Source organism: Ctenocephalides felis, unplaced genomic scaffold (assembly GCF_003426905.1).
Source record: "Ctenocephalides felis isolate EL2017-DRISC unplaced genomic scaffold, ASM342690v1 CF-g0.4_SCAFFOLD_01170, whole genome shotgun sequence".
Lineage (NCBI taxonomy): Eukaryota > Metazoa > Arthropoda > Insecta > Siphonaptera > Pulicidae > Ctenocephalides > Ctenocephalides felis.
Genome location: NW_020537324.1, coordinates 27,653,726 through 27,667,844, shown reverse-complemented (window position 1 = coordinate 27,667,844; position 14,119 = coordinate 27,653,726). Strand labels below are relative to the sequence as shown.

Here is a 14,119-nt window from a genome sequence, read left to right as displayed (position 1 = left end):
ATCTACCGTGTAAAAACAGACTTAGGTGTATATATATATATATAGTTATTCAAATGTTTCCAGATGTTTCTTTGTTAAAATACATGTGGTTTTCCAGCAATCACAAGGAAGTGGATGCTCAATTTCATTGGCATCAATTAGACTTAGCTCCAAATTATATCTGAAAAGCGAATGAAAAACAAAATAAATTGATATTGTTTCAATTAAATAATGTGTCAATAAGAAAAAAAAATTCTATATAATTAATATGTTACTGCAAATCAAAAAAGTGGCATTTAGCTTTAAGGCAAGTTGCATGAACTTTCCGAAATGTCTCAAACACATTTAAATTAAATGTAATTGTATTAATTTAGTTGCACAGACACGTGCTTGTATACCCTAAAATTGTAGCTTATTATTTTAATTTAATGCTTATTATTTTTAATTTAATTTAATTTTTAATTTAACGAATTAATCGTGTTTGACTCATCACACCATAAAAGCAATTTTGACACATTTGTTTTTTTATAATTTTATTTTAAATAGCAATCAGAATACATGACTATTCTATGAGCTATTTGGCTTATGTCATTCTCTCACACACATACACACACAAAGGGTATGGGCGTGTTTCCATATAGAATTGGCCCCACCCTGGTATTTAAATTATTTTGATGCCATTTTATAGGTATTTTTGAGAAAATTCGAAATACCAAATTTCAAATCCGTAGCTTATCATTTGGCCGAGATATCAGTGAAAACATGTGAAAGTGGCCCCTTTTTTCAAACTCACTTTTTGTCGGAAATATGAGAGATATCAAAAAACTGTTAACGTCATTATATTTGTACTGACCTTGTCTATGTTGTTCATAACAAATAATGTGAAAAAATAATTTTTTAGTGCGTGAAAAGATGAAAATGATTTTTCATTTTCCATTTTCTACCAGTGCGGCTTTTTTGACTACTTTTATATTAGCATCATTCGAAAGCCTGTACATTTTTCTTCTATTATTCAAATATTCATTTAAATCTAAGTGGGTTTGGGAGAAAAGTTGGAAAAACTTAAGCTAGTACGCGCGCTGCCGGTACAAGAACGCCCATATAAAGTCGCTTTGCAAGTGCGACGAGCAAGCATAAGGCTCGTTGTTTTCGCGCGTCTCGACAAATTATGTATATAAGTATGGAAATATTTATTAAAAACCAAAATTTATTTAATCTTGTATATAAGTATATTCATTAGTCATAATAAAAAATCCAACGCGCCGAATAAAACAATAATTATTATTATTGATTATTTTCATTCGCCGTATAAGTTCTGACTAATATATTTCAATATATGAAAAACTTAAGATTTCATTATTATTCATATATTAAACTAGTTGGTTTGGTATTTAGCCTTAAGGCAAGTTACATGAACTTCGCGATATGTGTAAATAATCGACTTATTCAAAAAAAATGTAAATAATATACTTCATCAATCCTACTTTACGAAAAACGATAATAATTTTAGCAAAGTTTGACAATTTTTTAAAATTAAACTACTTGTCGTAAGGCCGTAATATTACAGCAAGTTCTATAAGACCAGGATGTATATCGCCAAAAAAAGTTTCATGAAAATCGGCTTGAATCTTTTTTTCAACAGTTCATTGCAAGAAAACGGCTCGATAGATTTTCACCTAAAATTAATCAGTACCATTCCCAACTAATATCTTTCGAACAGTTTTTGATTTTTTAAAATCGGTTCGGTAGGATGAGCTTAAATGTGGACGAAAAGTTTAACCATTTTTTTCAACAGTTAATTACAAGAAAACGGCTCGGTAGATTTTCACCTAAAATTAATCAGTACCATTCCCAACTAATATCTTTCGAACAGTTGTTGATTTTTTAAAATCGGTTCGGTAGGATGAACTCAAATGTGGACGAAAAGTTTAACACTTTTTTTCAACAGTTAATTACAAGAAAACGGCTCGGTAGATTTTCACCTAAAATTAATCAGTACCATTCCCAACTAATATCTTTCGAACAGTTTTTGATTTTTTAAAATCGGTTTGGTAGGATGAGCTTAAATGTGGACGAAAAGTTTATCACTTTTTTTCAACAGTTAATTACAAGAAAACGGCTCGGTAGATTTTCACCTAAAATTAATCAGTATCATTCCCAACTAATATCTTTCGAACAGTTTTTGATTTTTTAAAATCGGTTTGGTAGTATAAGCTTAAATGTGGACGAAAGGTTTAACACTTTTTTTCCAAATTACAAAGAAACGGCTCGGCCGATCGTCGCACAAAACTGAGAAACGATAATACTCATCTAGATACATCATATGCTTTTTAAATATCTGAAATCGGTCCGGCCGTTTTTGAGCAAACGTCGATGAAAGTTCTAATTTTGACAAATGCCAAAAAGATCATACTAATTTTTGCAAACTTTGACGAATTTTTAAAGCTAAACCATTTGTCGTAGGGCCGTAATATTTTAGTATGATCTAGAAGACTATGGTATCTACCGTCAAAAAAATAATCATAAAAATCGTCGAAATTTTTTTTTTGAAAACTTAATTACAAGAAAACGGCCCGGCCGATCTCTACCAAAAACTAATCAGCACGATTCCCAACCAATATCTTTCGAACGGTTTTTGAATTTTCGAAATCGATTCAGAATTGCGGGCTAAAACGTAGACGAAAAAATTTTCACTTTTCTGCGATTTATAAAGAAACGGCTTGGCCGATCGTCGCACAAAATTAACAAACAATAGTCCTCATGGAGATACATCGAGTGGCTTTTAAATTTTTGAAATCGGTCCAGCCGTTTTCGAGAAAACGTCGATTTACGGCAAAAAATCTGTTCACATACACGCACACACACACATACACACACACACACACATACTTTTTCCAAAGTTGGTCTCATTCGATTCAGAATGGCTTGAAACGTCGAGAAAACATAAAATTAGCAATTCGGATTTTTTGATGAAAACATAAACTTCTCCTTCGGGAAGTTAATAAACAAATGTAAAGAAACTCACCATACAAATAAATTTTAAAAAATAACACAAAGAACAACACAAAATTGCAACAAAAAAATAAGTATGAAATAAAAAATTGAAAAGACATCAAGTTATGAAAATTTTGAAAATTGTAAAAATTAATTAATTATTGTTCTTTGTGTTATTTTTTAAAATTTATTTGTATGGTGAGTTTCTTTACATTTGTTTATTTTATGTTTGTTTTTCATATATACTTTTCATATACACTGTTCTACTTATTTTTGTCTGTAATTATGTATTTTTTATATTATTTTTTATATTGTTTTAATTTGTAACCCTGATATATTTATTTGTAGCACTGAAGATGGGTCAAATCTGGACCCGAAACGTATGTTCTCTTAATAAAAACATTTTGCAATAAAACTGTTTTTTTAATTATTGGATGGATGCTCAAGAAAACAATTTTTATCATATACTAGCTGACCCGGCAAACGTTGTTTTGCTAAGTAAGGTATATTCTAAACAATTTCTAGAGAATCAAAAATATTAATCCTTTAAGTGTATAAGGATGTGTTGTTTCAATGCTATAAACCCCATTAGTTTGTCTATATTTTATCAATACAATCAAACTGGAAGTTTTATACACTTTCTATAGAAAACATGGTATAATCCAATCCAAGTCATTTTTGGTCTTTCGGCATATTGATTACGTTTCAAGTTTTTCAGATTCTTTTTTGACTCAAGATTTTGTGTATAATTGTAAATAATACTACTGAGCTTATACAAAATTTTCAAATTTCTGCGAGGAGAGAGAAAATAAATTAGGTATTTCTTCTTTAACCTGCTTTTTGAAAAGTTTCAAGTAACATTCGATGAATTGAAGTAAATTTAATAAAAAGTATAGAGTAGAGCAGGGCGAGGCGCAAATGTCCAATTTGACTTTGAGCATATATAAACTATATTATGAAAAGCAAACCAATAATATCACAACAAATGACACATTTCAAACGAATAATTATCTGACTACGTTCAGTAAAACTGCCAGCTACTTCATCATTGTAGAAATGTGCTTTTTTTTTTGCTGTCTTTCAAAAAATTGTTATCTAAACCTTTTTACCCCATTTACCCTAACTTGAAACGGCCAGGTGGCAAATAGGTTGAATGTCTTATTTTAGTTTTAAAGGTATTTTACAAAATAATTACACTTTTAACTAATGCTAAAAAACTGCCAACGGAAGAAAATACTTTTATTATGAATTTTCAAAGATTACAATTTATCTCCAGATAGCAAAGTCATAAGAATCAAGGTTATAGCTGCTTATACATTTTTTCCCCTCTAATTTCCAATTCCTTGTTAAACGATGCTTAACTTTACTGGTTTTTGACACATCGCTGGTGGACCTTTTTAACCCCAGACCTTCATATATTACTATCTATTCTTCGATAAATTCTACGAAATTATAACTGCGAAAATGTTATTCGGCAAAATGTCCCTTTGATCGATACCAAATTTAGGTTTTGAATTTAAATAACTTAAATAAAAAATAATATAACCTAGAAAATGTTTTATAAATACTAATGAGTATATAATTATACAAATGAGATCTATCAGAGCACCGTGTTTGAAAAAAAATATGCCAAAAAGTGCATTTTCATATTAACATTTCAAAAAAGTTGATATTTAGTTTCTAGTAACACTTGCGGTCCGTTTACTAACGTTTTTATATATATAAATAAAACTGCAAACCAAACTATTTACTACAATTTATTCATAATTAAATAATATTCACGTAAAACATCCTATGAAATGTAGGGTGCATTCGACTTGGACGCTTACGCGCTGTGAGCGCGCCGTGAGCGCGCTTTCATCGTTCGACTTGGCGCTGTGAGTGTCACATAAGTACGCTCGTAGCATCATCGTAGGATGCTCGTAGCACATATTTTGCGCTCACATATGCTCACGCCACAGAGGTAGGGCAGCGTGAGCGTGAGCGTCAGTTGTTTTTACTATCTGTCATTTCATTTGTTTATTAATTGTCAAATTCTTTATAATTCCGCAAAAATGGCAAGCTGTAGATCACAATTATTTTTTAATATTAATATTGATATTAATTAATTTTAAATTTAATTAATTTTAAATAATTTTAAATTTCAATTTTAATATTACTATTAATTAAGCATAAGCTGACCAAATTTCATTTATTTATTAATTGTTAAATTCTATATAATCCCGCAAAAATGCCAAGTTGTATATCACATTTATTTTTTAATATTAATATTAATATTAATATTAATTAATTTTAAATTTAATTAATTTTAAATAATTTTAAATTTTAATTTTAATATTAATATGAATTAAGCATAAACAAACCAAATTTCATTTATTTATTAATTGTTAAATTGTTTATAATCCCGCTGAATGATCCAGAAAGTAATAAAATTTACACAATTACCGTTACCGCCAGTTGCCGCCATTTTGATGCTTATTGACGCTCACAGTTTCCAAAACGAACGGAATTTAGTTATCGATTCTGAGCGCTTATCGGCCAAGTCGAACGCTAAAAATTCGTGCTTATAAGCGTGAGCGCTCACAGCGCGTAAGCGTCCAAGTCGAACGCACCCGTAATTGAACATCATCTGTCAAAATCGTTTGACATTTCACGTGTTAGCCACCGTCCATTGTTTTATTCAAGGAACGCTTCTACAAAAATTTTCAAATTAAAAATGTAAAGTTTCTACGCGATTTTGAAATATCTCACCTTTCCGACCATCTCTGGACCGGCACGAATTTTTCAAGACTAAGACTGGCCATCGATTCAGCCGTTTTCGAGTTTTATTCGGACATTTGAAAGAGCGCTCCATTTTTATATATAAGTATATATATATATATATATATATATATATATATATATATAATTGTTTAATATGAACAAAACAGCACTCAGATTTGTTTAACACAACTTTATTTTATGATTACAGACGTTTCGAGACCATGGTGTGTCTCATCTTCAGTGTAATTTCAAAAACAGTTACTTATATACTACACATTCTTTAATAATTTATTTAAATTTCATTTAATTTTTGATATACAAAAAACACGAAATTTTGTATATCAAAAATTAAATGAAATTTAAATAAATTATTAAAGAATGTGTAGTATATAAGTAACTGTTTTTGAAATTACACTGAAGATGAGACACACCATGGTCTCGAAACGTCTGTAATCATAAAATAAAGTTGTGTTAAACAAATCTGAGTGCTGTTTTGTTCATATTAAACAAAAACAATTAATATTCGTTCCACTCATATCATAAAATTCTATATATATATATATATATATATATATACTAGTCTTGCATCGAATATTCGGTTACTATTCGGTATTCGGCATATTCGGCATATTTTTTAATATTCGGGCGAATACCGAATAGTAACTTATTATTCGGCCGAATACCGAATAGTTAAAATCAAAGGCGCCGCCGCCGCTCAGCGACAGCATTGTTGGTATTTTATCTTTTATGCGATAAAGAGCTCGCGATGGATCTGTCTTTGGAGTTTAGGTTATATAATATGATATGAAGAAGTGATTTCGTCATTGTATATATAATAATTTAAACTTTATCGACTTTTGACATTATCACTAGATACTTTATTGTTACATGTTTATATTATTTAATATGAATCTTTCAAGGGTTGCACGTATGTGTTGTATCAATACAATAAGGTCATGCATCATATTCAATCTATTTCGATTTCCAAATAAAGAATTATTATTGTTTTTTTATCGCAAAATATACAAACAATATTTTTGATCATTTTTAATTTAGTTTGTCATGATTAGCATTCCAAATATATAAGAAATAATATTGAGTTTATAAAAAAAATATTAAAAGTTTATGAAAGAAATAATTCAAAATACATTTACATATATGTAAAAAATCGCTTTTTCATGGTTTTATCATTTATTTCCCTATCATGTGGTATTCAAAAATACGGTATTCGGCCGAATAGTATAATTGGTGCCAAATATTCCAAACAACAAAGAGTAGCCGAATAGTGGCAAGTCTAGGCATAAAATTTGAATAAACATGTAGAGCATCAGTAATATAACAATCACTGATAGTAATTACATTAATACAAATAGGCTTAGACGCCAAAAACCTGCCGAATATTCTATATATATATATATATATATATATATATATATATATATATATATATATTTGCCACCTTGAAACTTGACCTCGACAATACTAAATCCTATATAAGTTACTATACTGTATTCACGGTTATTCATGGTATATTTATGAAACGTGCCACTTGTAATTAAGAGGTTGTTTTGTATACAAATATATTTGAAAATATTTATTATTAATTTTATTTAATTTTAATTAAATTAAAATTAAAATTATAATTTTAATTTTAATTTGCAAATATTAATAAAACTTACTTTCTACAGTCTACACTTCTGCAAATGTCCAGATTCCAAGCTAATGGCTCACCTTCTTCCACTTGCTTTTCTTCAGGAAGTACTATAACAGTTTGCTTCCAATGAGTATTTTCATCAAAAGGCGATGTTGATAATTCTAATTTTTCCATCACAGAATTTTGCCCAAATTGACATTGAAACCAAATGCATAATCCTTGGATATTAGTTTTTTCTTTGGTAACTATAATAATTTTATGATATTATAAGATCTAATTAAGAAAAGAGATTAAAAGAAATCAGATATTCCAATATTAAAAGGTTCATTTTGTCAAAAAAAAAAAATAGTTTTAGTTGTTTATTATAATACAGTATTTGGTAGTTGTAAAATAGTTACACAATAATAAATAAATAGATAAAGATTGTCTGAACATTGTATAAAAAATAAATAAATGCATACATATATTCATACATAGACATTAAAGTCTTGATTAACAAAAATAAATTATAACAAATATATATATATATATATATATATATATATATATATATATATACATATATATGTAAGTGAATAAGTGGTGGAGTCCATTTGAATTATAAAGTTTTAATAGTTGTGTAAAATCGGCTGTTGGAAGCTGTTGGAAATTTGTAACATGTACTTAAATATGGATTATTTTTTAACCCTAATTGGATGTTGCAATTACTATTATCAGTAATGAGATATTATAGTTGATCAAATATGATTAATTATTAGATTTGTGCACAAGACGAATTTAATACAAAACAAATTTTTATTAATATTTTATGATAAATTTATAATAAAATAATAGTTATGTAAAATATAAATGATGATTTCTATATAGAAGCTGTAATAATGTCACTTTAAAAAGTAAATATAGAAAAAAAGCAAAACGGATGGGCTGGACATTTGAAAAACTTAAAAGCCATAGGAATAACTTGATAAGGAAGAGCCCGCAATTAAGTTTGCGACAAGATCGGCCAAGCTATTTTTTTTAACTACCGGAAAAATAAGACTACAAAACTCCTCTAGTTCTGTAAAAATAAATATCATATCATTAATTAAAATGATATGATAATATCAAAAACTATATACATGATATGCAATCGTGACCATATTTTCTTATGGCAGATGCTTAATATAACACAAAGCAATTTATTAAGTTTAAAAAAAAATGTTTCGACGTTTCCTATAAAATTTTAATATAGCGATAAAATTTGTGCACAAAAAAGGCCATACAATCTAAAATAAAATATTCAAAAAAAAATAGATATCTCATTGGAGTTAAACTCTTTAAAAGCATAAAGACCGGCATATTGTCCTAAAAATAATATATGTTTTGATTGACAATAAATATGTATATGCATACCAAAAAAACAATGTGTGAGAGATATCAATTAGAAATCGTAATGTTAAGATTTAATTGAAAGCAATAACATTATTTTCGAAATAAACGGTTGAAAATTTTATCTAACTAGTGGTGTATGGCATCGTGTCTGAAGGCAAATTGCTGGAACTTCCCCTACCGTAACGAAATGTTCGAGGAATATTAAAAGTTTTCAAATAGATTATTATAACCACTGTGTAATAATTATAAGATTTATATAAACTGAATTGCAAAGTTACAATTATTTATACAAAGTATATAAATAAGCTTTAAAACTTTAGCCCGAATTAAAATACAAATCTGAATTATTTTCGATATACAAAAAAAAAAAATTAAAAAAAAACTGTTGAAATGAAAAAAAGCAATTGTTTTGTCAACAATTTTTTTCCCAAAAGCAATTTTTTTCTTAACACAAGCAGAAAGTTTTTTGAATCATTCAATTCAGATGCTTAGTTCTCTCAAAAACTGCCATTTTTGGCAAACTTAGCTCGGTATCTCCGAAACGACTGGACCTGCCTTTGCAATCAGCACATCTCATCCCTATCAATAGGAATCTAATGTTTTTAAAGATATAAATATGAAAAAATGGAAAATGTATGTTTGACATGCCTGTGAAAAAAATAAAATTAAAGTTTTTGTCATAACATTATGTTGTCGATTCCAATATTTCTAAACACAAACTATAATCAAACAATGCATCAAACAATTTTGTTATGGCAAACACACTATATCCCCCCGCTGGACAGGATTGTCACATACTAAAAGTATCTTTGAAATTAGTAGTGGAAATAAAGAATTAAGTTCGCAAACTAATAGAAACTTCTATACCTATTGAGATAAGATAAAAAAAAATTGATCATTTAAAACCCACTTAAGTTCTTATAATCAAAATAGAATATTTTGGGGTAAAAAAAAGAGTTATAAAAAATTAAACATTATAGCTTATTAATTTAAGAAAACGGCTCTACAAACTATAAATTTATTTTCAAACCTGATATAAATTGTGCTGAAAGTTTTTGCAAATCCTCTAGTGTTATCGTTTTGAGATCCAACCAACAAATTACTTCAGGTTTTGTTAATATATGTTCAGGAAGAACAGTCATAATTTCAGGTTTTTCACACATTTGCTTTCTTAAATGAGAACCAAAACAATTCATTGAAACTCCATGAATGTTAGACCACTGATCAAAAAGTGAAGGCAATCTGCAAATTAATTCTTAGTTTAGGCTAGAGTAACACCACAATATTTGTTGATAATCAACAGCAAACATAATTAAAAAAAGAGGCTTAAATAATATAATCATATATATTGAAGAGTATGTTGTAAAAAACAACATCAGGCAGAAAACCACTTTTAATTCAAACTTTGAAAAACTCATAAAAATGATGTAGGTTTTAAAGTGTTTGATAAGAATTTCAACTAGTTAAGTGTTAAAGCAATAGCCAATGAAAAAAAATAAATAAAACAATATGAATTATTTTTATTGAATTCAAAGGTTTATATTAGGTAATGATAAAAACATAGATAAGGATAAAAACATTAAACAAAACCTAAACTAAAAAAAAACTTTTCTAGCAAAAAGATTTTCATTCGATTTTTTTTTTTGGAAAGACTAATTTTGTGTGAAAAAGCACTAATTAATCCGATGTCATAAACTGGCATGTATATATAAATATGTTGTATTAAAACTTTTTACAACCATATTTAGTTACTAGATTCATTCATAGGTTGCGCAGAAGGAAATCGTATCCGTTGAGTGAGATTAGTGATATATAGAATCCGTGTTATCAGAGGGACGTCGGATATTTGGCTATAAGTAATATATTTCGACAATAGTAATTTGTTAAGTCTGCCTAAAATGATAACTATTTTATAAAATGTAAATATATTTTATAAAAACAAGTTGGCATTCAACAAATTAAAATAATCATTCTCATATTTTAAGAACTATGGAAAAAATATAAATTACTAAAAATTTTAATAAGAAATAAATATACTGAGATTATAAAATAAACTAACCTACATAAAGCTGCTGATATTGAAGCAGACTGAGGAAACAAACAACCTTCAGGTTTAAGAAAATTATCTCTAGCGTAAAGAACACTATCAAGCATACCTTCATGTAAAAGGTAAAATCCCATCCATTCAGATATTATAATATCAACCTTTTCATTATCTACTAATTTGAGATCTTCCACTTTACTATATTTCACCTTTAATGAACTAAATATATTAACAATATAATCAATATATATATATATATATATATATATATATATATATATATATATTAGGGTGGTCCTTAACATAGTCATTTTCGAATTTCCTTGCTCCCAATGGCTCAAATGGCTCCAAATTGATAAAAATAATTCTCTGAAAGTTTTAGCTCTTAATATTAACTTTTTTTTTGGAACCATTCGAGCCCTTGGGAGCAAGGAAATTCGAAAATGTCAATATTTAGGACCATTTATTTTTATATATATATATATATATATATATATATATATATAAATGGTAGAGTCTTGGATTTGTGTATATTTTGTAGAGTTTCGAACAAGAATCCAAAAAGTAATACAAAACAAAAAAAACTATTTCTTTATTCATTTATTTATTTACTGTCGACGTTTCGGAACTAGGTACGTTCCATCTTCAGGACATCTGTCAAGAAACATGATCTTGATGAGATTTAAGCAAACAATATGTTTAAGAAAAGAAAATGGCTTTTTCTTAATTAATAAATTAGTTGAAAAAATAATAATGTACAGAAATATGATATTATGATCAAAATGAAAATGATAAAAATAAATGAGTGGATTATCTAACAGGATATTAAAAATGATTATTTTTTTTTGAATGTTATGGAAAATTTTAAGAAAAGGTTAAAGACAAAATTGAATTAATTACCTGTATGTTTGAATATACGTTAGCACTTTTTCACTAAACAAGATTTTAACAAAAATTGAATTTATGAGTTATTTTTCAGACGAATAGGTAAATTTTGTAAATTAAAATTACTATAAGTTTTATCTTTTTTAAAATTATTATTTGAAAACACAAATAATATTATTCTCTCAATTTTTATTACTTTTTGGATTCTTGTTCAAAACTCTACAATATATATATATATATATATATATATATATATATATATACAATATATATAATATAATAAATTATTTTAATCATACCAATATAATTGAATATGAATGTAAATAATAAACTAATCTAAATACAGCATCAAACCCCTATCAAATTGAAGTATTTAATTTTAATTTTAATTTAACTTTACTTTTACTAAAATAATGTTAAACTAAAAGAAATATTGCTTAAAATAACATTGTTAAAATGTCAATAAGTTGATTCGACCAAAGGAGTAGAGTTGATTTACTTGATTTTGAATCACTTTTACAAGTCAACATATCTAATAGAAAGTAAAATACACTGCACATGATTATTGGTAATTATAATGTAACTTTTGTCAAAATAAACTCAAATCAGATATGTTATTTCGAAAATAACATTTTCAAACAAATAATGAAATAGCTGTAGTGGCTACCATGAATTTTATTTAAAACTATTTAAACGGCAATATTCAAAAATATATCTTTTCAATTATTTGGATAAATAATATAGATAAGAAAAAATAAGAAGGTAAATAAAAAATAAGCTAAATAGAAATAAGAACATTTCAATGATTGTTTTGCATTTTCATTTTAAGATATTATGAAGGCTTTTTGAATGTCAGCATATAAAGAAATAAATAAGATGTTACTAAAATTATTATGCATAATCTACGTTCTACCTGTACAATATGTTGTACTTCATTCTCTGCAATAATTTGTTCTGCTAATTTTGCAAGTGCACTAGCTTCAACCGCTATAACTTTGCGAGCGCCAGCTTGTGCACAGAAAACTGATAAAATGCCTGAACCTGCTCCAACATCCATAACGCATCTGCCTTCAAATAATTCTTTTTGGTTCATGATTGCAGACTTATATGCTCGAACCCTAGGACCGTCTTCTAGCATCAATCTATGAACCTAAAAAAATAATTAATGTTCATACAATGCATAACTTAATATTGCATATATATAACATAGTAATTCGCGTTCATTTATTATAAAGAAATATAATATTCAAGCTTCTCTACTCGAGTTGAAATTACAAGTTCTACTTTCTATTAAGAAAATTTAATAGAATCAATAATAAAAACAAATGTTCATAACTGAAGGGCAATGCCAATTAACATAAGATTTAAGTCAATTCATTAATGTACACGCGCTAAATCAAACCTCTAAATCCTCATAGCTATTGAAGTAATTTTCACTCATGTTGACACAACTATTTAAAGTTAATACCACTAGCACTAATATCAATATTGAATAAAATGGTTATTCTTAAATAATCACAAAGATTTGTAGAAAATCATTTCAAAACAACATATTAAAATATTATTTATAACATGTGTTTTTCGTAGTATTTGACAGGTGAGAATGACTTCCATAGATACCAACTGATCATCATATAGATAAGAGCAGTGGTTTCCAAACTTTTTCATCAACGTTTTTTTTTTAAATGACATCGCATTATAAAGGCTAATATGAAAATACACATAAAAAATAATTAATAATTATTTATTTTTCAATAATTGTTCGAGTTATTGATCGAAGCAATTGCTTTGTATTTAAAAGGAGTGTATTGGAAACAACAGCATGCCCCCCTTAAGAGCGCGGCTTTAAGCTCTGTTTTTTACATTTCCTTTTTTATAATTATATTAATTTTTATGCATAATGCAATTTTTTGGTTAAAACTCAGCAACATTTGGTATTATAAAATTCAAAGCATTTATAACTAAATGAATTAATTTATAAGTACTTATAAGTTTATATAATATACTTTATAACGTTTATAATTTTTTTTTAGAAGTTTTAATGTTATTTTTTTATAAACAGAGTTTGTTCAAGCTGTTTCCAAATAAATGGTAGAAACATATATTACTTTATCACATATAAATATCAAATATAAAATGTAACAATAAAACATAACATAAAAATAGTCAAAGTAAATTTTATTTTTATTATAATAAGAAATGATTGAATAATAAGACTTAAACTTATTTTAATAAGATTACACAATTGCACTTCTTACTCTAATTGGTTTTAAATTTATTTTATGGTAAATAAGCTAACTTTAATTGTAAGTGACACAATTAGTAATGTCTACCAGCAATTAATTTATAAATGTCAATATAAATATTAATTTCCGAAATAAAGTAAATGTAATAGGATCATGGATTTACATTAAACATTTTCAATAAGA

The 14,119-nt window shown here is 27.0% G+C and overlaps 1 protein-coding gene across 1 annotated transcript; it reads right to left on the bottom strand.

The window, feature by feature from the left end:
• LOC113367967 (protein arginine N-methyltransferase 6) lies at positions 1-13,277 on the bottom strand. The gene is made up of 6 exons (XM_026609535.1): positions 13,093-13,277; positions 12,604-12,840; positions 10,821-11,014; positions 9,792-10,003; positions 7,416-7,635; positions 1-160 (listed from the first exon to the last, which is right to left on the bottom strand). The coding sequence occupies exons 1-6, from the start codon at positions 13,129-13,131 to the stop codon at positions 46-48; spliced, it is 1,017 nt and encodes a 338-aa protein (XP_026465320.1). The 5' UTR covers positions 13,132-13,277; the 3' UTR covers positions 1-45.
• Between the last annotated feature and the right edge of the window lie 842 nt (positions 13,278-14,119).

Coding starts and splice junctions, on each gene's coding strand:
- LOC113367967 (XM_026609535.1), bottom strand. CDS start 13,131: ATGAGTGAAAATTACTTCAATAGCTATGAGGATTTAGAG. Junction 7,636..9,791: donor TTCAGCACAATTTATATCAG/GTTTGAAAATAA, acceptor AAATTATTATAG/TTACCAAAGAAAAAACTAAT. Junction 161..7,415: donor AGAAGTGTAGACTGTAGAAA/GTAAGTTTTATT, acceptor TTCGCTTTTCAG/ATATAATTTGGAGCTAAGTC.